Source organism: Polistes dominula, unplaced genomic scaffold, assembly GCF_049000335.1.
Source record: "Polistes dominula isolate Pdom_NZ unplaced genomic scaffold, Pdom_raw_medaka contig_80, whole genome shotgun sequence".
Taxonomy (NCBI): Eukaryota; Metazoa; Arthropoda; class Insecta; order Hymenoptera; family Vespidae; genus Polistes; species Polistes dominula.
Window position 1 is genome coordinate 1,988,725 of NW_028301111.1, and position 27,632 is coordinate 2,016,356.

A 27,632-nucleotide genomic window follows, 5' to 3' on the forward strand; every position below is an offset into this window, starting at 1 on the left:
AAAAGAACAAACAAACATTTGACAAAAAAATATATTACTTATATTAAACGTGCCATTTTACCTTTTTCTTTTATATATCTATATATATATATATATATATATATATTATATGTATAAAAAGATAATATTACTATATATAATAATATCGTCGCGTATAAAAAAATATTCACCATCTATGCGCTTATGATTATTATTAATTATTATTATTATCTGATAAGAAAATATTGTTTTATTTTTTTTATTTTTTAATCTTTCTTTTTTTTCTTTTCTATTTTATCTTACAAATTATTGACGAATATTTTATATTAAAATTATATACTTATTTCATATGATATACATTGTACTATAAAATTAAGTGCCATAACAAACAACGATGTAAATAATAATAATAATAATAATAATAATAATAAAAAAAATTTTTACTAAAAAGAATGTTAAGAAAAAAATAAAAAACAAAACCAAAAAAATGAAGATGAATCAAAAAATTAATTATAACCTTATTTAATTTATCCCTAAACTTAATAATAATTATAAATGATAAAAAGAAAAGAACAATTTGTTTATACTTAAGAAAAATATCAATTTATATATATATTATCACACACTTTCAACTGAATCATGCATTTTAAGTACGAAACCATTGTAAAAACAAACAAACAAAATATATATATAAAAATTATGAATTATGAATTATGAATTATGAATTATGGTAGTTCCCTGACTCATCTAAACTTTCTTTCTCTTTCTCTTTCTCTCACAAATTTAATATATACATATATGTATGTATATGAGTCATTTAATTTGAAATTATCCTAAATCGATTTTAATATCATTTTTTGTTGTAACCCAATAATAAAATTAACAATTGAAAATGAATTATAATAAAAACAAAACATTTCATTGAAAAAATTAAAAATGAAGTTAGAACACTATTGAAATATATGACTTATAAATACACATATATATATTTATATAACATTGTAAAATAATTAATAATTAAAACGATGTATTTTCTGCATGAAAAAAAAAATATATATATATATATATTTTAATAAAATTTGTTATTGTGAAATTGTTAATCTGAGTTATCATTGTCATCGATGGAAGAATACTTTTTACCTTTGGATGATTTTTTTTTACATTGTGCACCTTTATTACTTGAATATTTCCATCTTTTTTCATCACGATCCTGTTGACATCCAGTTGCAAAAAATTCTATGCTTGTACCATGCTCGTCTATTTTATTAGTGTTGTATAAATTTTTTACGTTTACGGTATAAGTGCAATCTTGTTTAAGATGACGTAGATCATAGTGAGGAGTCTGTGAAATCAAAATAGTTTTGATAATTGAATTAAACGTATTCGTGTTTTTACATAATTGATTAAACGTCAATATATATACATATATACAGATGTATATAGATGTATGTATATATATATATATATATAGATATGTGACTGTAAGTAGTTAAAGCAAATATATAGTCAGACGTATATCTGTTTCATGTACAAATATAAATATCATTTTATTTTAGATTATCGATAAGACGAATATATAAAAATAATAAGACAATTTACTTTTAGTTATTTGTTAAATCAATAAAGTTATTAATTTAATATAGTCATTGTTATTTATAAAAGAAATAAATAAAATTATTGATAAATGTTAGAAGTGATTTACAGATCAATTTGTATTTTAAAATTTTAATTATATATAATTATATAAATATTAATAAAAATAATATAATTAAATTATTTTTTTTAAATGTTTAAATATTATAGTTTAACCTATTATTGATTAAATAAATATTATTTTAATTAATTAATTTAAAGAAATTATTGTTAATAAATTGTTTGTTCAATTACTTTTAATTATTTGTGATTTATATTAAAATATAAAATATATTTAATATATAGATAAGAAATAAAATTATTGATAAATGATACAAAAGTGATTCAAATCAATTCGTATTTTAAAATTTAAATTATAAATAATTATAAATATTAATAAATAATATAAATAAAATGTTATTTACAAATATCAAACACGAGTATCATCTCTCTAACCTTTAATTAATTATATAAACATTATTTTATAATTAATTTATTTAAAGAAATTATTGTTAATAAATTGTTAGTAAATTGTTAAATAGTTAATATATTGTTATATTATATATATATATGCAAATGAATAAAATTTGAGTAAATATAATGTGTATTACCTGAATAGCTTTCCATAGTAATTTTTTTTTGGTTTCAAATGTATCGTCGTAAATCGACGAACATGATTCTTCTTTCCAACTGACGTTATACATTTTTGCATCTTGATTCATCGGCCATACCAAACGTACCTTAACATCACCGCAATGACAAATCATTTTTCTTACGTGAAGACCTCCTTGATACCTTTCGCACCTGCGAGAACGTCTCCCGACGTCGGCTTCAATTGAAAGTTCGCATTTCTTTCATGATTTATTTTCAACATGTTTCTTGTTTTTTTTCTTACTCATTTACGTTTTACGTTTAACTTAACGTTTAATTTTTTTAATAATAAAAATGAATTAAAAAGAAATAGGAAGAAACAAAGTTAAACGAAAAAGTAGAACGAAGAAGGAAAAAAAGAAAAAAATAGAAAATACAAGAAAAATAAATGAGGGAGAAAATAAAATGAAAAATAAAAAAAAAATTCGTCTACACGAAATATATTTTTCTTTGAGAAAATAAAATATAGAAAATTCTTACCAAAAGCCATATAATCCGTAGCGTTGAAAACTTTCGAAGCTTTTCTGGATGCCAAACGTCTACCACCATACAAAGCGACTGCTTGAACTTGAAGAAAGTATTGGCACTTTGGTTCTAAGTTCTTCAACTCGTAACAAGTTTTATCCTGTGACAAAAGTTTTCGAATTTGAGCAAAGGTAAAAATATATATGCAATTTTCAATATTAAATTAAACAATTATATAGAAATAAATTGGAAAAAAATATTGTGCAAAAAATTTGTACACAAAATGTAATACAATTCTTCAAATATTTCAATTGCAACAATTTTCAATAGAAATTTAACTCGAACCAACTATTATTTTAATTCGTGAATATTTTTGAATAAAAACTAATAAAAAAAAAAAGAAAAATATAAAAGCAAATCAAAGCTTGCAATTTCCAATATTAAATTAAACAATTATATATAAATAAATTAGAAAAAAATTGTACAAAATACAATTGTGCAATGCAATTGTGAAGATATTTTAATTGTACAAATTTTAGCAATAAAAAATTTAATTAAAACAAACTATTATTTTGATATATGAATATTTTCGAATAAAAAATTTCTATAAAAAAGAAAACAAAAAGCAAAAAAGAACAAAGTATGCAATTATGCAACTATGTTAATACCTTTCTAACAGTCCTATGAAAAACCAATACAGAATCATTGGTTGGACTATGAATTCGTCTACTCCAAAAGACTTTGTAAAATGTTATGGGAACATCCGACGTTGGTTTAATCCATCGAAGGTTGATTCTTAACTTGCCACCCACCAAACGTGCACCTGACAGGGTTAGGTTCTGTGGTTCTTTTGGATTCCGTGGTTCTGAAAGTAAGAAAATATTTCAAAGAAGTTTCTTTATTTTTTTTTTTTTTTTTTTTTTTACAATACACAACACACGGGTCTTTAACCTGTGCTATCGATTTTTATATATAATAATAATTATAATAATAATAATAATAATAAAATCAAAGGAAGTAGAATTATACCTTTCAAGTTTCATTGAATAAAATATTCTGTAATAATCGAGTAAAGTTAAGATGATTAAAAGACATACGAATTGATTAAAATATAATTTTTTTTTCTTTTTTTATATCACAAATTATTATTTTCATTATTTAATTTCCTTTTCTTTTTCTTCTTTGAATTTTTTTTTCGATTTATTAATAATTAAACGTTTCGAGAAACGTTTGAAGATAATTGTCGATCATTTGAACGTGCATATTTCAACACATATATCGATTTAAATTAATAAATTATGATACCAACACCCACACACATTCTTCACAAGTTCTTGCAAAAAAAAAAAAAGAAGAAGAAAATAAAAAAAAAAAACAGAATAAATTAATATTAGTCGAGTTTAGATTTAGAAATGTTCTTATACGAACGTACAAATTCATATTGAAATAATATTGAAACATTTCAACATTGTTTTTAAATCATACAATGAATAATATCAATTTTCGTAATACCAATCGATGGAACGTATTAATTAATATACTTTCGGGAAATATTTTACCCATTGATTCTAACCAATCGGAATTATCATTGTTATCAATATTATATTCAATATTTACTTGGATAATAATATTGATACACATTTGTGTTTCAATCGTTGGAATATTTCGAGTGTCAATGGAATCAGCGTTGAGAAATAGTACGGTTAATTTGATAATATGTGCTGAAACATTGTTCAATTTATCACACATGTATCGTCAAAGATATTTATTGAAACGATTAATCAATTATTACGATTATTTATTATCATTGGACAATGAATTATTCAAAAATACGGTTGTATCTTACATAAGACCTGTAGAAAAAATGTTGAAATTGTATACAATGATTGAAGTGTGTACCGTTGTTTTATGGGTTTCAACACCATTGATAACAATTTATCAAAAAAAACAATTCATACATGAGGATTATGTTTTACCAATTAGTATAACCGATGAACCAATTTCACGTAATATTTTTATCTACAGTGTTATACTTGAAATTTTTGGTGCTGGTTTGTGTATCATGAAAAAAGTTAGCACCGATGTGTATACTTTGCATTTGATATTATTACTCACTTCGCAATACAAATATTTGAGAATTAAAATGGGTATGATATTTCATAATGATAATAATTATGTTAAATATGAGAACATTAAGAAAGAATTGAACACATTGTTGCATCATCATACAATCGTTGTAAGGTAATTCAAAATTTATTTATTCTTTTTTTTTTTATTTCATTGAATAATATTTTGAAGAATGATGAACCTGAGGTTATAAGAATATTTGTTTGTTTTTTTTTTTGTTCATAGGGCAACTAATATGCTGAAAAAAATATTATCGTTCAACGTTTTTATCGTACACTTGGACAGTGTGTTGAGATTTTGTTTTTTAAGTTACATGCTAGTTGAGGTAAATCACATTTGTTTATTTTTGATATAAGGTTGAATTTTTGGTTTGTAAAAAAACGAGATTTCAAATGAAACCAATATTCCAATAAACAAAATTTCAATTGTTCAATCAACTTTAATATTTAATTAATTAATCAAATATTAAAGTAGCATTAACAAAAATATATTACTATTAAATTAATTAATCTGAATTAAATGATTAATCAAAACTTTTAACACAAATTATGAAATATAACATAATATTGAAATAAATTATTATAAATAATATTTGTAATTTTGTATTTTTTTTTTTAGAACGTGACTGTTAACATGCAAGGATGTTTGGTAATATCACACACGTGCGTTGCTGTATTACAATTATATATGATTTGTTTTTATATACAGGACCTTTTCGAAGCTGTAAGTCGAATATAAACAATTCTTATAATAAATTTGATTATTTCAAAATATTTCTTCTTATTATTTTTAGGGTTCAAAAGTAGCAGAAGATGCGTTTCACGAAGGATGGTATTCATGTGAATTATCGGTTAAAGAAAATTTCAAAGTAATCATGTTTACGAATAAAATGAAGTGTCAATTGGCTTATTGTGAAAGTGTCGATTTAACTTTACCTTCATTCGTACAGGTAAACAAATAAATATATATATATATATATATTAGGATGTGTTCTGGCAACGTGCTGCTGTGGTTTTGTTATAAAATGTTGATTTAATATAATTCTAAATTATTTATTGCTGTCAAATTAATATTCACTAACAATTTCTGGAAATATATAAAATGATAACACTACAAAAAAATAGAAAAAGTAAGGTTAGAACTGTCATATGTAAATCTGAAAAAACGTGAAATAATTGAATTGTAATACAGTGCCATCAACTGAAAACTTACAGTATCTAAAGATTGAAATAACCTAAAAATAATGCACAGCTTGAATATATCGAAATAATTGAATTGTAATACAACGCCATCTATTGAAAACTTACGATTAAAAAACCAAGATAACCTCTGAATTTTAAATTCTTAAATTAGTAATAAAAAATAAGAAATAATCGTCATTAAAAAAAAAGAAGAATCATGCTAAATAAAAAAAAACTTCATTAAGAAGTCTTCATTGGAAATCAACAATGTTGCACTGAATTTTAATATATTCTTTTTCAGATTATCAATCAAGCTTACTCCATGTGTCTACTCTTTTTAAAGTTGAAATAATAAACCGGTTTTGAAATAAGCAGAAAGGGTCAGAAGGGTCAAAAAAAAATTTTCTCTTCTTTCATTTTGATGAAGTTGCACAAGCTACTTTACCGAAATCGATTGTAAATGAAGTCAAATAAGAAATCGAATAAATGATAAATATAACAACTATACATTAAAGTATAGTCAATTGAAATTCCAAATAACGAATTTTTAATAAAAAATCTCATCACAGTTTTCTTTTTATTTATTTAACTAAACAAACAAATAACAAAACAAAACTCTTAAATAAATAAATAAATAAATTTAAATTAAGTTTAGTTAATTCAACTGAAATTTCGAATTACGAATTTTGGATAAAAATGTCATCATTGTTTTATTTTATTTTTTTTATTTAAATAAACAAATAAACAACCAAAAAAAAACAAAAATAAAAAATTAAATAAATAAATTTACATTAAGTATAATTAATTCAATTGTAAATACAATAATTCCGAATTAGGAATCTTTGATAAAAATGTCATCTTCATTTTATTTTTTTTTTGTTTTTTTGTTTAAATGAAGAATCAAACAAGAACAAAGATAATCAAATAAATAAATAATAAATAAATTAATAGGAATTACCTTTCGTCTTGAAAGGTCTGGAGGGTTGAGAATAACCTTTAGAACCATTCCCATTGATAGCAGCAACGCGAAATTGATACCAATGACCGGTTTTTAATCTACCACGTAGAGTAGCGTGAGGTTTCGTAGAAACGTGCCGAACCGTCCAAGAACTCAATCTTGATTCTAAATAACGTGGTCCGAGTAGATGACGTTCCTCTACTAAATATCTGACGTCATTATTAACAGACAAGTTGGGATAAACTTGTCCAATATTTCGCCATGTCAAATGTATTAGATTACTCTTTTGTTGTCTTATCTGAAGATTTTGTGGAATTGGTGGTAAATCTGAAAAATACAAAATATATCAAATTAATTTCAATCATTTGCAATTGTTCACTTGCAACTGTTCATTTACAATTGTTCACTTGAAACTGTTCATTTGCAATTGTTTACTTGCAATTGTTCATTGACAATTAATTTTAATTACCACCAAATTTAATATTTTAATATATAATTATATTTTAAATATAAAAATAAATGTCATAATAATTATTATATATGTGTTAATAACAAAAAAATAAATTAACATTATATTAATTTACCTGTTATATTATCCAAACCGACAGGATGCATACAGGTGACACCACAATCATGTGAACAACATTTTGTTAAATCAGGACAACGTGAATCACTGTCACAAGCAATCAAACAAACAGCTTCGAAGGGTGACATGAAAGCACTTTCAGGACAGTAACCAGGTTTCGTGTAATTTGATGATAAACAATTTTCCATACACTGAAACAAAAACAAAAAATACAAAAAATAACAATATTTTATTCTAAATTACATTTATATATATAATATAATTATTTTATTTAATTTACAATATATTTTTAGTTTTTTCTTTTTTTTAAATACAATTTTGAAAATATCAAGTTGAAATGCATAAAAGATAAAAGAAGACATTACGGGTCTTCTTAAGGTTGAACATTTTCTCTCAGTAAGAAAGAAATAAAAAAAGAAAATAAAAAAGAAAATGATTCTCCACAGTTAACATATTCCGGAAGATCGTTCTGTAGGTTATCGTTCGTCCTTCCACTTTTTTGATCGTTCCATGAGTCCCCGCGTGAAACCGATTTGGATGTCCCGAAACGACCAAACTAAAATGAGAACTCTCAAACCAAAGATCGTTTTCGAAACGAAGATTATTATCTTACGAGTTACTTTGTAATGCGATACACTTGAAAATAAGGATTTTTCTTATTTTAACATTCTTATCTTAATATAAAGATACTTTACTGTCCGAAATCAAGAGTTTAAAAAGTAAGCAGAAAGGAGCTTGGGGGATGAAGAAGAAATCCAAAAAAATATTCATACCTCCTATTCGCGTGTCCAATCATCATCTTTCGTACTACCTGTATAATTTTGATTTGGATTTTTAATTAAAAATACTGCGTGTCTCTCTCTCACTCTCTCTTCTGTTAATTTTTGACTTCAAAGGGATAATATCATTTAAAAAACAAAAACCAAAACGTAATCTTCGACTTCGTCCACGTTAATATATTATTTTTTTCTTTTTTTCAAAGAACTTACCAAACAAACACACACACACACAGCTTTATTAAATTCCTTTAATAATATTATAACAAAAAAAAAACCTTTAGTTAAATATCTCTAATGTTTTATAAAACAATTAATCATTATTTTATTTTTTATTTTAATATTTCTCGAACACACACTAAGATAACAATTATTAAATTTCTTAACACACACACACACACATATGCATAAAGATATATTACATTATAATATAATTGCAAAAACAAACGGGGGTAAAAATAAAATGTAACTCTTTAATTTTTTAACTAGCTTTTGTTTTCTCCTTTTTACGATCAATTACTTGGAATGGTTCCATGTTGAACCTGGGATAAGATTTATGTTAGATAATACGTAAGTCTTTGTTTAGAAAAAAAATAAGATAAAGAAGGATAAAGATAAAAAGAAAGGAAAGAAAGAAAGAAAAGGAAAAACAAAAAAGAGAAAGAAATATATCGTTTTACGAATTCACTCCTCCCACTGTTCTTCCAACTACTACCCAATCCCTTATTTTATTCATCTCATTCTCCTTTTATCTGTTCCTTTATCTAGATAAAGGTTCAATGAAGGAAATCCTGGAACGTTTTAAGCGTTAGTAGTTCACGAACAACCCAGGTTATTCGCTCGGACTGTCCTGGCTGTCGCAGAAGAGGCATATATCATTCGAACGGTCGAAGAAACTGGTTCGCTTACTTATTGGCCTACTTTTTACGAGCAATGTAAAGAGAGAAAGAGAGAGAGAGAGAGAAAGAGAGAAAGAGAACGAGTGGTACACTCGACATCGGTGATCGCCCTGGGGGCCATTGACCAGCTAATGAAGTTTGCTATGAAGATACTAAGAGTAATGTTTGATCAACATTGTTATCTGAACATTATACTTTCACTACTTTAGTAATGTCTTTTATTTTTGTACCTTATTCTGTAGTAACATCTCATATTTCTAGTAAATAACTCAAATTTCTTAATGAAATTTGTAATGATGGTATTAAGAGTATTGTCTGGTCAACATTGTTATCTGAACATTGTACTTTCACTACCCTACTAATATTTGTTATTATTTCTTGTCTTATTCTGTAACAACGTCTGATATTTCTCTTTGAAAACTCGTATTTGTTAATGAAGTTTGTAATGAAGATATTAAGAGTATTGTTTGATCAACATTGCTGTCAGAACATTACATTTTCACTACCTTACTAATATCTTTTATTTAGTTTGTCTTATTCTCTAGGAAAGTTTGGTATCACTATTTGATAATTCAAACTAGTTAATGAAGTTCTCTGTGAAAATACTGAGAGTACTGTCTGATCAACATTGTTATCTGAATATTATACTTTCACTATTTTATTAATATCTTTTACTTTTTCTTCTTCTTTTATAGTAACAACTGCTATTTCTACTTGATAATCCAAATTAGTTAATGAAGTTTGCTATGAAGATACTAAGAGTACTGTCTGATCAACATTGTTATCTGAATATTATACTTTCACTATTTTATTAATATCTTTTACTTTTTCTTCTTCTTTTATAGTAACAACTGCTATTTCTACTTGATAATCCAAATTAGTTAATGAAGTTTGCTATGAAGATACTAAGAGTACTGTGTGAGCAACATTGTTGTCTTAATTTTATAATTTCATTACTCTACTAATATTGTCTATTTTTTCTTTTTTCTTTTTCTTATTCTATCGTAACATCTGCTGTCTCTACTTAATAATTCAAACTTGTTAATGAAGTTTGCTATGAAGATACTAAAAATACTGTCTAATCAACATTATTGTTTGAACTTTGTACTTTCACTACCCTACTAATTTATTCTATTTCTTTTATCTCCTTTTTCTATTTGATATTTCAAACTTGTTAATGATGTTTCATATAAAGGTACAACAAGATATTTTGTTTGATCAACATTCTTGTTTGAACCTTATACTTTAACTACTCCACTAATATGATTTATTTTTTTGATCTGCTCTCTCTATTTGATATTTCAAACCTGTTAATGAAGTTTACTATAAAAATACTACAAGATACTCTGTATGATCAACATTGTTGTTTTACCTATATACTTTCACTACTTCACTAATATCATTTAAATTTTTTGATCTACTATCTCTACTTGATAATTTCGAATTTTTATCAGAAATTAGGACACTCAATTAAAAATATAAGACCAAAGAATGTTTATTGGACTCCAGTTTAAATACAGGAAGTTAAACGTTAATCAATCTCTTAGTGGAAAATAATTCATTATCTTTATCAAACACGTTTACTTCTTGACGCTTACAACGAGTTGCAGTATCTTCGTCCCATCGAACAAAGTTGCATTTTCAGTCGTGTTAAGATTGAGCAGCATAAAAAGGGAAGGAAAGGGGGACACAGTCAAGTGGAAAACACATGAGTTACTTTTATTAACATTTAAAGTTGTTGTAGAAAAATAATCTTGAGTGAGTATCATTTGTATAATCATCTTCTTCTTCTCATCTTAACAGTTCGAAACAACCACGTTGGTCGACTGTTAAACATGTACGTAATAAAGGACTATAATCCAAAAGACAAGGTAGCATTGATGACTTTGATTAAAAAGTATCAAACCGAAACGAAGCAAGGAACAAATAAATAAAAAAAAAAATAACCCAAAATTATACGAAATATTTGAAGGGAGAATCGGACTATCACGACAAAATCGATTGAAGCAAACGTAAAAAAAAAAAAAAAAAAGATAATAAGAAATATAAAATTCAAGCATCAGCATGGTCTTGCATTATGTTGAAAAAAGAGGCACACGATGGTTCACGACCTTCGATTTCTCGAGAGGAATATAAAAGAAAAAAAAAAGAAAAGGAAAGGAAAGAAGAAGATATGGTGGTGATGGGAATGGGAAAGAGAAGCAAAGAAGAAGAAGAAGAAGATGATGATGAGTAAGAAGAAGAAGAAGAAGAAGAAGAGTAACTACGAGGAAGAGAACTACAAGGAAGAAGAAGCAAAAGAAAAAGAAAAAAAAAAGGGAAAAAAGGAACGAAGTTAACGAAGTCGACTTGCAAAAGGGTTTACCGCGCCGACTACAACGCACCCTATATTAAACTAAACTGAAAACTTTAATCCCTTTCCCACACACGAATTTGTAACTTGAATTATAAAAATAAATTTCTCGTTTCGTTCTTTCGAGAATATCTCGTTTGTGCAACTTTGTTTGAAGTGACTCTGACCCTTTCCTCTTTTTATTATATTTTATTTTCGTTCCCCAACCCCTCAGCCCCACTTAATTTCAACTTCTTCCATATTCACCTAACCTCAATGTCTTTTTTTTGCCATTCTTTTTTTTCATTATCTTCTTCTACTTCGTTTTATTTCCCTGTGTGTATGTGTTTTTTTTTGGGAGGGATGGGTATTCCTTTTTTTCTTTCATCATCTTCTGCATCAATTCATAATCACGATCGGGTTGAAAAGAAAAAGTAAAAGTAAAAGAAGAAGAAGAAGAAGAAGAAGTAGAAGTAGAAGAAGAAGCTTTTATCACCGTTCCATTTGTGTCTCGATGACGTCCAATCGTGGCGCCATTAACGAGGCAGATCGGCAGAAATCTCAATCTCTCTCTCTCTCACTCTCTCTCTCACACTCTCTCTCACACTCTCTCTCACACTATCTCTCTTTCTCTCTCTTTGGCCTCACCTTTTTATCTTATCGTATTCGATTTTTCTTACCGGGGGTTTCTTTCCTTTTTTTTTTCTTTTTTTTTTCTTTTCTTTTATTTTATTTTCTCTCTCTCTCTCTCTCTATCTCTCTCTCTTTCTTTCTTTCTTTCTATCTCTCTTTCTCTCACTCGCACAATTTATAAAAGGATTCGTCGCGCGAAGATAGTCTGTAATTTCCAAGAGGGTAAATTAATGAAGTTTGTGTCCGAGAAACTTTTGGACCGCCCTCGTTGGCCCCCAAGCAACATTGTTAACGAAATTGTATGGTGATTCATGCCGGGTCAATTTTTTACCTGTCGCGGAAATGAATAACTTTCAAGCGAAGAAGTAACCGTCCCTTTCTTTTTTTCTTCTTTTTTTTTTGCTCTTTCTCGTTCTCTTTTTTTCTCTCTCCCTCTTTCTCTCACTCTCTCCAACTATTTTTTTTTCTTTTCCTTTACTTCGCTTCTCCCTTTCTATATTGAGAAGAGGTCAACATAACTTCTCCCGATGCAATATCAAAAGGAAAGAAGATATTAAAGGTAGCCTTATAGTAGCCATAAAGTTGCACAGCAACTTTTGATTGAGAGATGAGCAATCTTCGATCATCGGTTATCGTTTATCTTCTTTCTTTTTTTTTTTTTTTTTTTTACTTGCAACAATATCGCGAAAGAAAAGAACGATTTCGTTTAACGGATTCTTTTCTTGAAGCAAATAGCGCATTACATCGAACAAATATATCCATTCAAATTTATATTGAAATTGAAGTCAAGGTATAACGAAAATGTTCAATAAAACGTAACGAAACGAACAAAACTAAAGAAGATTATAACACAATGAAGTGTATATATATATATATATTGAAAGAGAGAGAAAAAAAAACAGATGAGAAACATTTTATCTTTTTAAAGAATGACGAAGCAATCGAGACCCAACAACGTCCATACGTTAACCTTGCTACTTTGAAGTATGTCTTTGAGAGAAGAAGCAAACACGTTTTCCAATTCCGACAGCGACCAACCATAAACTTTTGCGAAGTTCATTTCTTACATTGCCACACATACAAACTCATCCAGGGATCTTCATAATTCAACGCGCTAAGAAATGAAGTCCGATTTTGACGCATGCTCGTGATAGATTGAAGTGAAGTGCATACATGCAAAGTATATATATGAATGTAAATTTAATTTAACGATTATACTTACGTATAAGAATATATACATATACATGCATATATATGTATGTATGTATGTATGTATGTATATTATGTGGCTTTGCAACATTGAAAGAGCAACCCTTCAAGATATTATCGATATTCAATCGATATTGTAACAAAAGAAAAATTTCAACTAAATACATTTGCAACCGCAAGATCGATGGATCTTTTACGGAAGATTAACTTCGATCAATTTATTATATTCATTGCAACATTGTATCTTTAAATAATAAATAAGTTCAATGTACTGAACGATCGTATCAATTTGAATTAAATATTCATCGATGATTGTTTTCAACTTAATTAATATTAATATTTATTTTATTCAACTAATAAATTTTATTAAAATAATATTTAATAACGAAACACAAATTTGGAGATCTTAAAAACGTATGAATATTTCATATATGTTTACTAAAACTTTTTTAATCAGTAAAGTGTATCATTTATACTCTATAAATATTGAATGGATTTTTTGGAACATCCTGTGTATAACTAGTGTATATTACTGTTCTAATATAAATAGAGTGTATTAGAATATTTAAATAATTGTTAATTAATCGATATAAATGTGTATTGATGTTTAATAACTCGAATTATATGATCGGAGTACTGTCCTCTTCGAAATTCATCTTCAGATTGCCAGATAGTCTGAAGGTGAATGTTCTTCTATTCAATGTTGTTAATATGATTTTCCGAACGTTGCGTATGTGTGCAACGGTAATAATTTACCTAATTAATAGAATTTAACATTATAATGATCAGATTTTAATATTTTTTGTATTCTAATGTAATTATTTTATCGTTTGTCTGCAATGAAGACTTTGAGGTTATAATTTTGTTGTAATATAAGTAAAGTGTATTAGAATACTAAAATAATTGTTAATTAATCAATCTGATGATCTATTATTGTTAAAAGCACGGAATACATGTTCTATGAACCTTCCCTTTCGAAATTCATCTTCAGACTGACATGTTGTCATCTATGCAAGTTTCTTTTATTCAATGTTGTTTATATGACTTTCTAAATGTTGGACATGTGTACAACCTTAATATCATTCCTAATAAATTAAATTCAAGATTATAACGTTGAGAATATTTCATTTTTTTCATTCTATTGTAATTAATTTATAGCTTCTGTACAGTAATGACTTCTAATTTTACATTGTCATGTAATGTAAGTGCAGTGTATTAGAATAATAATATAATTTTTAAATAACTGATATGAGTGTCTATTGTCTCCTATAAGCTCAAAATATATGATCAATGTACCTTCCTCTACGAGATTCACCTTCAGACTGACACGTTGTCAACTATCAAAATTCTTTTATTCAATATTACTTATATGACTTTCCAAACATTGCAGACGTGTAAAAATGCTATAATCAAACAGTTATAATCCTAATTTCTATTTATTAGTTTCCTTATTCTCTTCATACACATGCACAATTATTTTAAAATCATAGAAACAACATTTAGCAAAAGAATTTTCATAGAAGACAACGTGTCAGTCTAAAGGTGAATTTCAAATGGGAACCTTCATAAAACATGTAATCCTTGCTTTTTAACAGCAATTGACCTTTGCATCGATAATTAACAATTATTTTAATACCTTAATGCACTCCTTCTTATATATTAAAATAGTTATTAGTTATTAAACACAAGTTACATACAAGGTGCTCAAAAAAAAGCCATTCAATATTAACATGGTATATGTAAGATTACACTGTACTTAGTAAAGATACTACATACACATGTACTTTTACCTAATGACTATCTATTACTAATACACCATAACGTATTAGTTGATCTTTTACAGACATTTCGTGAGTTTTCCAAAGAGCAAACGGTGTTAGATTTAATGTCATCGCAAAAGATTGATCATCGATAGAAATACTACGGATAAGAAGAACCTGTTTTCTCGATAATGGAAGATACGTTTCTAGTTCGCTTATAGAGAGAAAGAAAAAGAAATAAGAAAAAAAGACAAGAAAAGAAAGGAAAAAAAAGAAGGAAGAGATGAGAGTAAAAGGAATAGTCTGGATAGCATTGGAACTCGCGTAACGCGTTACTGGTGTAAGCTTTTATAGGCTATTACTTTGGAGACTTTATTGCCATCCGCCAGTCAAAGCTCCCAGGGCTATCTTCTCCACCTTCGTCATGGTCCTTTATACTACTATACTACCGATGGCCTGAATCATTGCAAACGTTATGCACCCGAAGGGGGAAAAAAGAAACAGATAGATATATATATATATATATAGAAAGAATTAGCAATAAAACTTCGTGTCAATAACTTATTGGATTGAACTAATCGTAAGTCAAAATATCAAAGATATATATATATATATAATTGTATTAATACTAGCAAAGTATAATTCGTAATTTTTTATCTTATTATTAAATTTGAAAAAAAAAATTAGTACATATGGGTCGCTTATTTTGAAAAAAAGAACCTAACTCTATTCGTAGTTAGAAAAGGCATATTATTCACTTAATAATTGGCACTAATTTAATAGAAAATATAAATTGAACACCTTTAGATACACTTAAGCTGTATAATTCGTTATTTTTGGTTTGTTTGTGATAATCCAAAGAGAATTGTGTTTTTTTCCATTGGACAAAATTGTCCTCGAAATCCTTGGTAAAGGATCGGTTAAGTACGATTAGCATTTTCGAAGTTCCAACTCGAAAAGCATTGCAACAAATGCCGAGAGCGAGAGCGAGCAAACGAGATACCATAAATCCTCGAGCGTGACGATGATTCAAGTGGACGCGCGGGATTCAGGGACACACGCATAATTAATTAGACGCGGACCTAAAGTGCACAAAGAAGAAGAAGAAGAAGAAGAAGAAGAAGATACTCCGAACGCCGAATGATTCATGCTTAATACTTCTCCTTTGCTTCTGGCTTGAGTTTAACCAACTACTATGTTCGTTTGTATATACAATCATACATACATACACATATACACATATGTACGTATGTACATACGGAAAGAAAGAGAAAGAGAAAGAGAATAACCAGAGACTGGTTAGGTGATTTTATCACGATATAAATTTCAAATAGTGTTTCAACTTCAGTAATACAAAATTTTATACAGAAATTTTTTTACCTAATCGTTATTTTATGTTAACCATATCTTAGTTTTTTTTTCTTTTTTTTTTTTTTTTTTTTGATTGAGATAAACTAAACATTCGTGTGTGCTTTTTATTTCTTTTTTTTTTCAAATTAACATTTTTGAGAATAAATTTTGCAATAATAATTCAAGTATGGCAGTTTATAAATACAATTTGTAATACAATAAAGAAACATACTTCTAATTAAACTCTAACATTGATATTGAAATACTTTTTTTTTTTGTTAATCATTTTTTTCTATCCACAATTGATAGAAGAATCAAATAAATCGTTTAGGGAGAATTATAAATGTTAATTATTGTTTTTGTTTGTTTGTTTTATATTTTCGAATGTGAGATTAAATGTTTACCTCGTCAGGATGATTATCCCCGCAACGTGCATCGCATCTTGCAACTCTGATCGAGTCGTATTCCTCGACATACTTTGTCCAAGATGCAAAACATCCTGGCAGTAGTAACCACCATGGCCACCACTCTGAAAACAAAAATAATTAAAATAAAATAGAATTATAAAAAAAATAAATTAATAACAAATAAAAATTAAATATTAATAAATCAAATTTATAGGTTTAATTTGAAAATTAATAAATAAATAAGTAAATAAATAAAAAATAGAATAAAAAAAAAACTCTATCGATCATTCAGGAAGAAAATTTTACAATTATTCTCCCTTCCTTTTCTAATAATTAAAAACAATTATAATATTATACACCTAAAAATGATTAAAAATAAAATATAAATATAGAAAATAAATTAATAAAGAATTAAAATTAAATATAATTATAATAAATCACATTTATACATAAATAAAATGAAATGAATAAAATGCAAATTGAATGAAATAAAAAAAAATGAAAATAAAAAAATGGGATTGATCCATTCAAGAGCAAAATTTCAATCTAAATCTTCAATATTGCAGTATATCGAGGTACGACACAAAAATACCCACACACCAACACATTTATGTATATATATATATATAGTCATGTACACAAAGTAACATAAACGGATTGTACGGTTACGCGTGGCGATATGGCCGAGCTACCATTTCACGGCTCATTAAAGGGATCTAATGGGTCTCGCACGCGCGAGAACAACCAACCGAACCGTTCATTGTACCAACAACTGAGAAAATAACGATCCATTTAAAATCTAAAATGTTAGAACCAGTTATACATATCTATATACATATATACATAAATATATATGTGTATATAAAATATGAGCAATGTTTTTTTGTGGAATTTGTGATAGCTCATGAAAATGTAAAGTATCATACTTTCAAGTTTATTGACACACAAAAAAACAAAATATTTAAAGAATAGAACCCATAAGATGAAACTCAACATGAGAAAAGATCCTTAATTTTGTATACCCTGTTTCCCCCACTCTTCCTCTATATCATATAACTCTATGAAACCTTTTATTTTGAAAGTAATTTGAGTATGTTTGTCAGTTGTCTGTCATGTTAACTACACCATGTGTACATAATGTACCACCTGGTGGTCAGTTGTCATAAAAAATATTTTGTAGCAAGGAAAAACAAATAAGTGGACTTAGGTCATTTTCATGTGTGTATAAGGGAGAACCAAAGGTTTGTGTATTTATTGTGTTGTTTCAAATAGTGCAGTATTGGTTGAAGTTAATAAAAATTACTCTTTATATATGCATGTAAAATATTAATAATAAAATAGAACTTTGATTTACCAAAGGTTCATGATATTTATTGTGTTGTTTGTTTATGTGTTGTTTATTTTGTTGTTTGGGATAGTGCAACATTGTTTGAAGTTAATAAAAATTACTTTGTATGCATGTAAAATATTCATAATAAAATAAACTTTGATTCATCAAAGGTTAATGGGTGTTTATTGTATTGTTTGGGATATTTGGGATAGTGCAACATTGTTTGAAGTTAATAAAAATTACTTTGTATGCATGTAAAATATTCATAATAAAATAAACTTTGATTCATCAAAGGTTCATGGATGTTTATTGTATTGTTTGGGATATTTGGGATAGTGCAACATTGTTTAAAGTTAATAAAAATTATTTTATATGCATGTGAAATATGTGTCTATTGTGTTGTTTCAAATAGTGAAATTTTCTTTTTGAAATTAATTTAAAATTATTTTATATGCATGTAGAATATTAATAACAAACCAAACTTTGATTCACCAAAAATTCATGTGTGTTTATTGTATTGTTTGGGATATTTGGGATAGTGCAACATTGTTTAAATTTAATAAAACTTATTTTATATGCAGTAAAAAAAATTAAAATTTCTTTTTATCTTTTATTCTATAAATGTATCCTTTTTTCTCTATCACTATTGCAAGGATTCAAAAAACTTTATTCAAGTTAAACCCGATCGATAAAAAAGGAAACTATATATACATATACATATACATATATATTTATAAAAAGAAAGAAAAATTATCTCTTGTTATCATTACGATCTTTAAACGTTTTACGTTAAAAGCGAAAAAGAGCAGGCGCGACCTTCTTATTCGTCCGACTCTCTTATAGGAATTCCAAAAGAAGGATGTAAAGGATGAAAAGGAAGAGGAAGAAGAAGAAGAAGAAGAAGAAGAGAGTATAGTAGTCGAGAAGAAGACTTCGTTCTCCACGGGAACTCATGGGGGGACCACGTTGGGTCCCCCATATCTCGATCGCGATCGTTCGCATAAATCGTATTTTGCTAAATCGAAGAAGAACAATCTTTTTCTCTCTTTTTGAATTTAAACCCTGAATCTCTCTCTCTCTCTCTTTCTCTCTTTCTCTTTCTCATCTTCTTTTTCTTCTTTTTTATCTTCTTTCTTTCTTTCTTTCTTTCTTTCATCTATCTATCTATCCCTTTCTTTCTATTTCTTTTTCTTATTCTCTCTAAGTTTAACGTACGAACGTCGTTTTCTTTCACCGACGTTCGAAAGGTAAAAAAGACGAATTCCTAAACAAGTTAAGTGCCGATCGAAGGTACCCAAGTTGTGGTGATAGTGGTGGTGGTGGTGGTGGTGGTGAGTACCGGCTTACAAGCTGCTAAGCCTCTTCTTATTCGACGAAGCGCCATCCTTGTAGATGCAATTGGAATGTGGAAAAACGTTTACTATACTCTTTCTTTTATATTACATCTATCTATCTATCTAACTATCTATCTATCTATCTATCTATCTATCTATCTATCTATCTATCTATACTTCTACATATTTCTATCTTTCACAATTTTATAAGGAGTACAAGATTTAACCTCTTTTCAACCCCCCACAAACTAGTTCACATCTCATTTTAGGTATGATTTTATTATTGATTTTATTATTGATTTTTCAATGTATGTGTATTCCAAGATTTTCCATAAATATGTAAAGATATTATTGAATTGATCTTGATCCTTTTTGATATTGATTTTTATTTAGTTTAACAGGAAAGATTGTAACTTGTTCTTCAACTAAGTACCATCCTTGTAGATGCTATAGGAATGTGGAAATACGTTTAGTATACTCCTTCTTTTTTATTACATTTATCTATCGATCTATACTTTTATCTATATATTTCTAACTTTATTTCTATTCACAATTTTAATAGGAGTACAAGTTTTATTCTTTTTCCCACAATCCTACTAATTATTCCCACCAAAGTACCTTAAGTCTGATTTTAGGTTATTGATTTTGATTGATTTTGATTGATTTTCCAATAAATATATACTTTAGAGTTTTCAATAAATATGTAAAGATTTTATTGAATTGATCTTGACCATCCTTTCCTAATATTGATCTTCGTTTAGCAACAAGTTACAATATTTGCTGTTAAACCACTTCTTCTTTGACTAAGCACCATCCTTGTAGATGCAATAGGAATGTGGAACTCCTTTTTTTATTACATCTATGTATCTATACTTTTATCTATATATTTCTATCCTTACTTCTATTAACGATTTTAAAAAGAAGTTCAAGTTTGATCCTCTATACCAACCCCTACTATCAACTACAACCCAAATCACGTATCATCTTAAGGATGGTTTTATTATTAATTTTTCAATAAGTATGTAATAGCTAATTTCTTTCTTTTTTTTTTCTAGAAATAATAAAGAAATATGAAAAGATTACATTGATGTGTTCTGAAGCCTTTTTTTTTTAAATTGACTCTTATTCAACTAAACAACAAATATTGTAAAATGTTCTTCAATGAAGTACAATCCTTGTAGATTCAATGAGAATGTAAAAAAACGTTTAGTAAACTCTTCCTTTTATATTACATCTATCTATCTATCCTTTCATCTATATATTTCTAGTATTTTATTTATGTATTTTTGTATCCTTCAGAATTTTAAAAGGAGTACAAGTTTTAACCTCTTTCCCATTCACTCTTCCCACTATCCTTAATAAACTATCTTACATCTGATTTTAGGCATGGTTTTATTATTGATTTTTCAATGAATATGTAAAAGCTAATTTCTTTCTTTTTTTTTCTCTAGAAATAATAAAGAAATATGAAAAGATTGCATTTGAATTAATCTCAATCCTTTTTTAATGTTAACCCTTATTTAGTTTAATATCAAACTAGAACCTTCATACACCTCTTATTAAAATAGCAAACTAAACCCTTATCTAGTTTAATAGCAGAATAGAAACTATTGTAGCTTGTTCTTAAATGAAGTACCATCCTTGTAAATGAAATAGGATATACTTCAATAGAAATCCTTCCAAATTTTAAAAGTAGTTAAGGAGTTCAAGTTTTACCTTCTTTTCCAACCATCCCCCTCACTAACCCCTACAAACAATCTCACATTTCATCTTAAGTATGATATCAGTGCTAAACAAGGAGACATTAATTATTGAAAAAATTTCTGATGTTACTTCTAACTGAAATTAAACTTGCTATAATGTTCATTTTGTAATATTCTTTTACATTCTTAGCAATAAATAATGATTTATACAAAACTAGTGGTTTTATTCGTTCAGTTATGCTCTTTACTGTATATAACAAAATAAATATTTTATATTACTGATTTTCTTATAAATATGTCAAAGCTCTAATTTTTCCTATTTTTTGTTTTTCTAGAAATAATAAAAAAAAAAAAAAAAAAATATGAAAAAATTCCATCGAATTGTTCTCGATCCTTTTTTAATATTATATTAACCCTTGTCTAGCAACAAGTTACAATATTTCCATTCTATTCGAGACCCCAACGAATTATCGAGAATTGGAGATGATTGTAAGGGGGTAGAGAGGTAAGGGGGATACTGTGCAACCCAATGAAGATCTACTAAATCTTCTGTCTCTTATTTTTGTTTTTTTTTCCTTCTTTCTTTTTTTTTGTGTCTGTGAATTTGTTGTTTCTCGTCCTTTATTTGATCCTGTTCTCTTCCTCCTTCTTTCAAGAAACCTTTTTAACATTTTCATTTTCTTTTTTTCTTTATTATTACTATTATTATTATTATTATTATTATTATTATTATTATTATTATTATTTGTTAATCAGTCTATTCGTTGTCAGTCAGTTTTGATAAGAAGGAAAGTATCATTAAATAAATTTCATTTTATAAAATAATATCGAAATGTCTCGAGATTGCAATAACTTTTTTTTTATTTACAGTAAAAAGAGTAATCAATGTAAATGAAAAAAAAATATATAAAATAAATGAACATATACATACGTATTTATGTACACATATACATATATTAAAAATAACTTTTAAGAAAACACAAAAACACGTACAAGTTTCAATCCAATTTCTAAGATGTCTTATGAAAGTTCTGAGAAATTTAAAAAAAATATAAGACTGCCAGTAATTTAATCGAAACATCGAATTGTTTTGCATTACCACAGGTCGTAAAAGAAAATGAGAAGACCAAAAAAAAAAAAAAAGAGTATCAAAAAGAGGAAGATTGAGCAAAAGAAAAGAAAAAAAAGTCGTACGTTGAATATTATTTCATCATCTTGAAAGGGGGGAATGAGAAAAGGGGAAAAATAAATTGCATCATTATTTGGGAATATAATTTTTCGTATCGATTTTATATTCAATTTTTTTTTTTTATTTGATTTGATTTTATTTTACTTTTTTTTTTTTATTATTATGTCCGTAATTGAAGAATTAAAAAAAGAAAAAATTAATCAATTTGTTGTCTGGGTTTTTTTTTTTAAATAATAATAATAATAATAATACAACTATGAGAGAATCCTGTTTCAATTTGTTTTTTTTTCTTTTTTATTTATTTCTATATTATCTTTTTCTTTAATGTCAAGAAACACACGCGTTAAACATATTAGAAAGTTCAATATAATATGTATATATATATATATATATGTATTTATGTATATGTATACAGATCTTATAAATATGTACATACGTTTAAACTGTTGGTCAAGAAGACGCATGAACCATTCGTTTACACCTTCCGTTTCTCGATCGTATCTGTTCGGATTAGCGGTCCTATCAAACGTGTTTCAAATAAACTATACTTCCGACTAGTTCGTGCACTTTTCAAAGTATAAAATTCAATCCCCTCCTACTCTCCTCCCAGCATTTTATCCACCGATCAATCATCCTTATCTATCTTTTAAAACCTTGTCACACTTCCTTATATCTACTTCTCATTTTCTTTCTAATAAGATTTGTAATTAAATGATATTCAACATTAATTAAATGTTGGATTACTTTGAAGTTTTCAAGTAACAAGAAAACAGATTAAAAAAAAAAAAAAACAAAAAACAAATGAAAAGAATAAAATATTAAATAGAAGAAAAAATAAAAAATAAGAAATAAAAGTGAAATATGAAATACTTTTTTTTTGTTATGTTGATGTATTTCTAACAAAATTTGTAATTAAATGTTATTTAACATTAATTAAACATTAGGTTTACTTACAACAAGTTTTCATATCACAAGAAAACCAAAAAAAAAAAAAAATAGAAAATAGAAGAGAAAAGTAAAAAACATAAAAAAAGAAATAAAAGTAAGACACTTATTAATACTTATTGTTAATAAAAATAAAACAGAAACAAAATAGACCAGAAAAAACTTGAGATTATTACAAATGTGTCCCTTTTTATCCTGATCCTTTTATTTTAACATTGGGTTTACTTACTTACAAGTTTTTATATCACAAGAAAACAGAGAGAGAGAAAAAAAAATAAAACATTCTAAAGAAATGTTGTTCACTTCAATAAAATAAAATAGAAAATGAATAAAATAAAAAGAAAACAAAAAAAAAGGAAACAAAAAAGGAAGAAATAAAAGTAAGACACTTGATACTTATTGTTAATAAAAATAAAACGGAAACAAAATAGACAAGAAAAACTTGAAGATTATTAGAAATGTGTCCCTTTTTATCCTGAACGATGAATTCTCCTGACTTATTTTATAGTAAGTGTATTGTATCGAAAACGATGACTCATATACCTGTTTCCTTAATGCCAGTTCGACTTATTTCGCTTAACTAATCCCCCTTACGATATATATATATATATATATACCTTCGAGAAGAAACGTTTTCTTTCTCATTCTCTCTCTCTCTCTCTCTCTGTTGCTCTCTTTCTTTCTCTCTTTTCGGCCTGTTCGATCGACTGTTAAATCCTAAATCTTTTTTTCGAGGGAACACGGTTAAAGTAGTATGTGTTTATATGTATTGTATATACACCATCTAGAAAAAGGTTGTCCTTGATCAAATATTCGCGAGTTAGAATAAAAGAACAAATAAAAATCAATTTCTTTGTCCTCAATCTCCTTTTTTTTTTTTTTTAGGTTTAAATATGAACATTAAAAAGACACAATTTATGTTTCTAACATAAACGAATTTAAAAAAAAAAAAAAAAAAAAACAAAAAAATAGTACAATTAAATTTGTAACATGGGGAAACAACTTTCCTTCATTTAACCAAAGTTAGAGAAAATTTTCTAAATTATTAACATACCATTTATTTATTTGTAATATAATATATATATATATATATGTATATTTAAACAAATGTAAAATAAATAAAAATAAAATGGTATAAAGAATATTAGAATTAAATATGTAACACTAGGTAGCCACCACCAAATTTAATCCAAACAAAAATAACATATATATGAAAAATAGTACAATTACATTTGTAACATGGGTAATTATTACTGAATAATTTATTTGAAAAAAAAAATATTAATTAAAAATTGTATTAAAAATATTATGTAGCAACCCCCTTCCTTTCCCCCACCATCAACAAAATTAGAATCATCCTAAAATTAAAAGAGAAAACAAAAGAAACAAAAAACAAACCTAATAAAACGTAGTACACACACCTGTGACATATATATATATATATGTATAAAATAATATATAAATGTATAAAAAGAAACAGCTGATAAAAGTTGGTTAACCTTGAGTAACAGTTTAACCCCATTTTACGAATCTATACGTACTTTTAAGGGTGGTGGTAGTAGGTGGTGGGCGCCAACAGCTGTTGGTGGTGGTGGTGGTAGTGGTGGTGTCTTCGATGCTGTTAGAGTCCGCCGAGTTGCGTTTGGAAGTTGGCCTACCGAGTGGAATCATCTGAGTGCCTCTTTGCCAAAAGGGTGTCTTTCGTTGTCAGTCGAACTTTAACGAAGATGTTGTTGTTGCTGTTGTTGTTGTTGTATGTGTATGTACACGTGGTCCACGAAAAGAAAAATAAAAAGAAAAAGAAGAACTTGGGGGAATGTTTTTTTTTTTAAATTTGAATCCCCTTTTCTTTTGTTTTGTTTAAATAATCACTGACAAATAAGAACAAACTAACAACACCAGGTCTGATGATTGCAGATCTGATGATTGTGGTTCTGATGATGATGATGATAGTTTTGATGATGATGATGATGATGATGGTGATGACAACAACGGCAGAGCAACAAACAACAAACAACAACAAAACAAATCCTCGAATACGATGAAATTAAAAAGCCCGTTCAAACTAAGGATCAAGTTTAATTTCCTGACCGGGCCGATCCTGTTGCTTCTGCTGCTGCTGCTGTTGTTGCTGCTGGTGATGCTGATGCTGGTGCTGGTGCTGGTGCTGGTGCTGCTGCTGCTTGCTTGCCGCTTGCCTCCCCCAGTACTTCTCCTACTCTAACTCCGGCCCACACCATTCGTTTCCACCACCCTTCTACCACCCATCGCAATGACCGAATCATTAAGTTCAGGAAGGGTCCTCTCCTGCCTTCGTTAAGGAATCTCTCTCTCTCTCTTCTCTCTCTCTCTCTCTCTCTCTCTCTCTCTCTCTCTCTCTCTCTTCATAACAATTCGTAGTGGTTCGTTCGATTTTCTTTCCTTTATCCTATAACCCCCAACCTATCCACCAACACCACCTCTTTTTTTCTCTCTCTCTTTCTCTCTGTCTGTCTCATTACTTATTATTATAATCTTATTCTTGTTCTTAGTTATTTTTTATTATTTTTTGTTTCTTATTTACTTATTTTTTTTATTATTCTTCTTAATATTTCTTTATTCCTATTATAACATCCTTCTCTCCCCCACCCATCCACCTTCTGCAAACCTTTTTTTTCTTTCCCTCTCTCTCTCTCTCTCTCTCTCTTTCTTTTCTTATTCTTATTTTTTTATTTTAATATTTTCTTATTTTTTTATTTTAATATTTTCTTATTACATTATTTTCCTATTTTCTTATTTTTTTTATTTTCCTATTTTTCTATTTTCTTATTTACTTAGTTTCATATTTCCTTAGTTTCATATTTTCTTAGTTTCATATTTTCTTAGTTTCTTATATTCATATTTTCTTATTTACTTAGTTTTATATTTTCTTAGTTTCCTATTTTCTTATTTTCTTATTTTCTTATTTCCCTATTTTCTTATTATTCTTAATATTCTTAATTACTTAATTTCTATTACAACTTCTCCTAATACCTATTGATTATTATTATACCTATTTTATGTAATCCCTTTTCTTTTAACATTAATTATATAATAACAATATTTCGCATAATCGTATCGATTTTAAAACTCATATGTTTATACACTTACGTATCTTATTAAGACATAAATATATATATATATTTATATATAATATCGTAGGTCATTATTTTTATTAACTCTTACTTACGTAAGCTTTTCTTTTTTTCTTTACATAACTGTACGTGAGAAAAAAACAGAAAGATTACAATATGGGAATAATCACCATACTCGCACATACACACACACAATTATGAAATTTATTATTTCGACGGATACTTAATTCTCTTGAGAATACTTACGTAAATTATTTCTAATATTATTTAGAGAAGTAAAGGGAATAGGGTGGGGTGGTAAAAGGAGGGAAGACATCAAAAGAAATGAAAATAAATTAAAATAAAATAAAATAATGTCAAAAGTAAGAAAAAAAAAAGAATAAAACAAAATAAAATAGAATCAAATAAAATAAAATAAAATGAAACAAAATAAAATAAAATAAAATAAGATAAAATAATGTAAATTAAATTAAAAATAAAATAAAATACAATAAAATGAAATAAACTAAAATAAACTAATATAAAGTAAAGTATAGTTGAAACGATTTTTATCGATGAGTATATTCGTGGGGTCTCTTTGCAAAATTAACGAGAGAAAGAGAGAAATAAAAAAACAAAAAAAGATAAAGAGAAAGAGAAAGAGAGAGAGAGAGAAAGAAAGAAAGGTTTTATCGTCGATGGTTTCGTGAATAGGCTTTCAACGGTAAAAGAGAAGGAAAGGGAATGATCGGTGGATCCAAAGATGGGAGGAGGAGGAAGAGGAGGAGGAGGAGGGGGGAGGGTAGGAAGAGTAAAAGAAAAATAAAAAGAAGAAAAAAAAAGAAAGAGAGAGAGAGAGAAGGACAAGGGGGGGGAAAGAAGAAAGAGGGTCTATCTTCGAGTTCTTGGCAAATCCTACCTCGAGCCTGCCGCACAGGTACTGCAACCTGTGTGGCATGAGAACTGGGGGCCTTCTCTTCCCACATAATGAACGACTTCGAAGAACAGTAGTGGCATTGACCTGAATCTATTAGGGTTTTGGTTTGGCGGTATTATAACAACTTGACCGTGAATCAATTCCTTTACTTTAGAAC

The 27,632-nt window shown here is 27.3% G+C and overlaps 2 protein-coding genes across 2 annotated transcripts; one reads left to right on the forward strand and one right to left on the reverse strand.

Moving 5' to 3' along the window:
- Window positions 1-224: 224 nt before the first annotated feature.
- On the reverse strand, window positions 225-26,397 carry Kal1 (anosmin-1 Kallmann syndrome 1). Its single transcript, XM_089176602.1, has 9 exons — window positions 25,538-26,397; window positions 24,988-25,162; window positions 16,943-17,067; window positions 7,578-7,770; window positions 6,994-7,320; window positions 3,396-3,592; window positions 2,743-2,887; window positions 2,223-2,440; window positions 225-1,321 (listed from the first exon to the last, which is right to left on the reverse strand). The coding sequence occupies exons 2-9, from the start codon at window positions 25,115-25,117 to the stop codon at window positions 1,076-1,078; spliced, it is 1,581 nt and encodes a 526-aa protein (XP_089032728.1). The 5' UTR covers window positions 25,118-25,162; window positions 25,538-26,397; the 3' UTR covers window positions 225-1,075.
- Window positions 4,131-6,624, forward strand: LOC149031136 (odorant receptor 94b-like). The gene is made up of 6 exons (XM_089176603.1): window positions 4,131-4,968; window positions 5,080-5,179; window positions 5,211-5,222; window positions 5,473-5,577; window positions 5,648-5,803; window positions 6,337-6,624. The coding sequence occupies exons 1-6, from the start codon at window positions 4,214-4,216 to the stop codon at window positions 6,385-6,387; spliced, it is 1,179 nt and encodes a 392-aa protein (XP_089032729.1). The 5' UTR covers window positions 4,131-4,213; the 3' UTR covers window positions 6,388-6,624.
- Window positions 26,398-27,632: the final 1,235 nt, after the last annotated feature.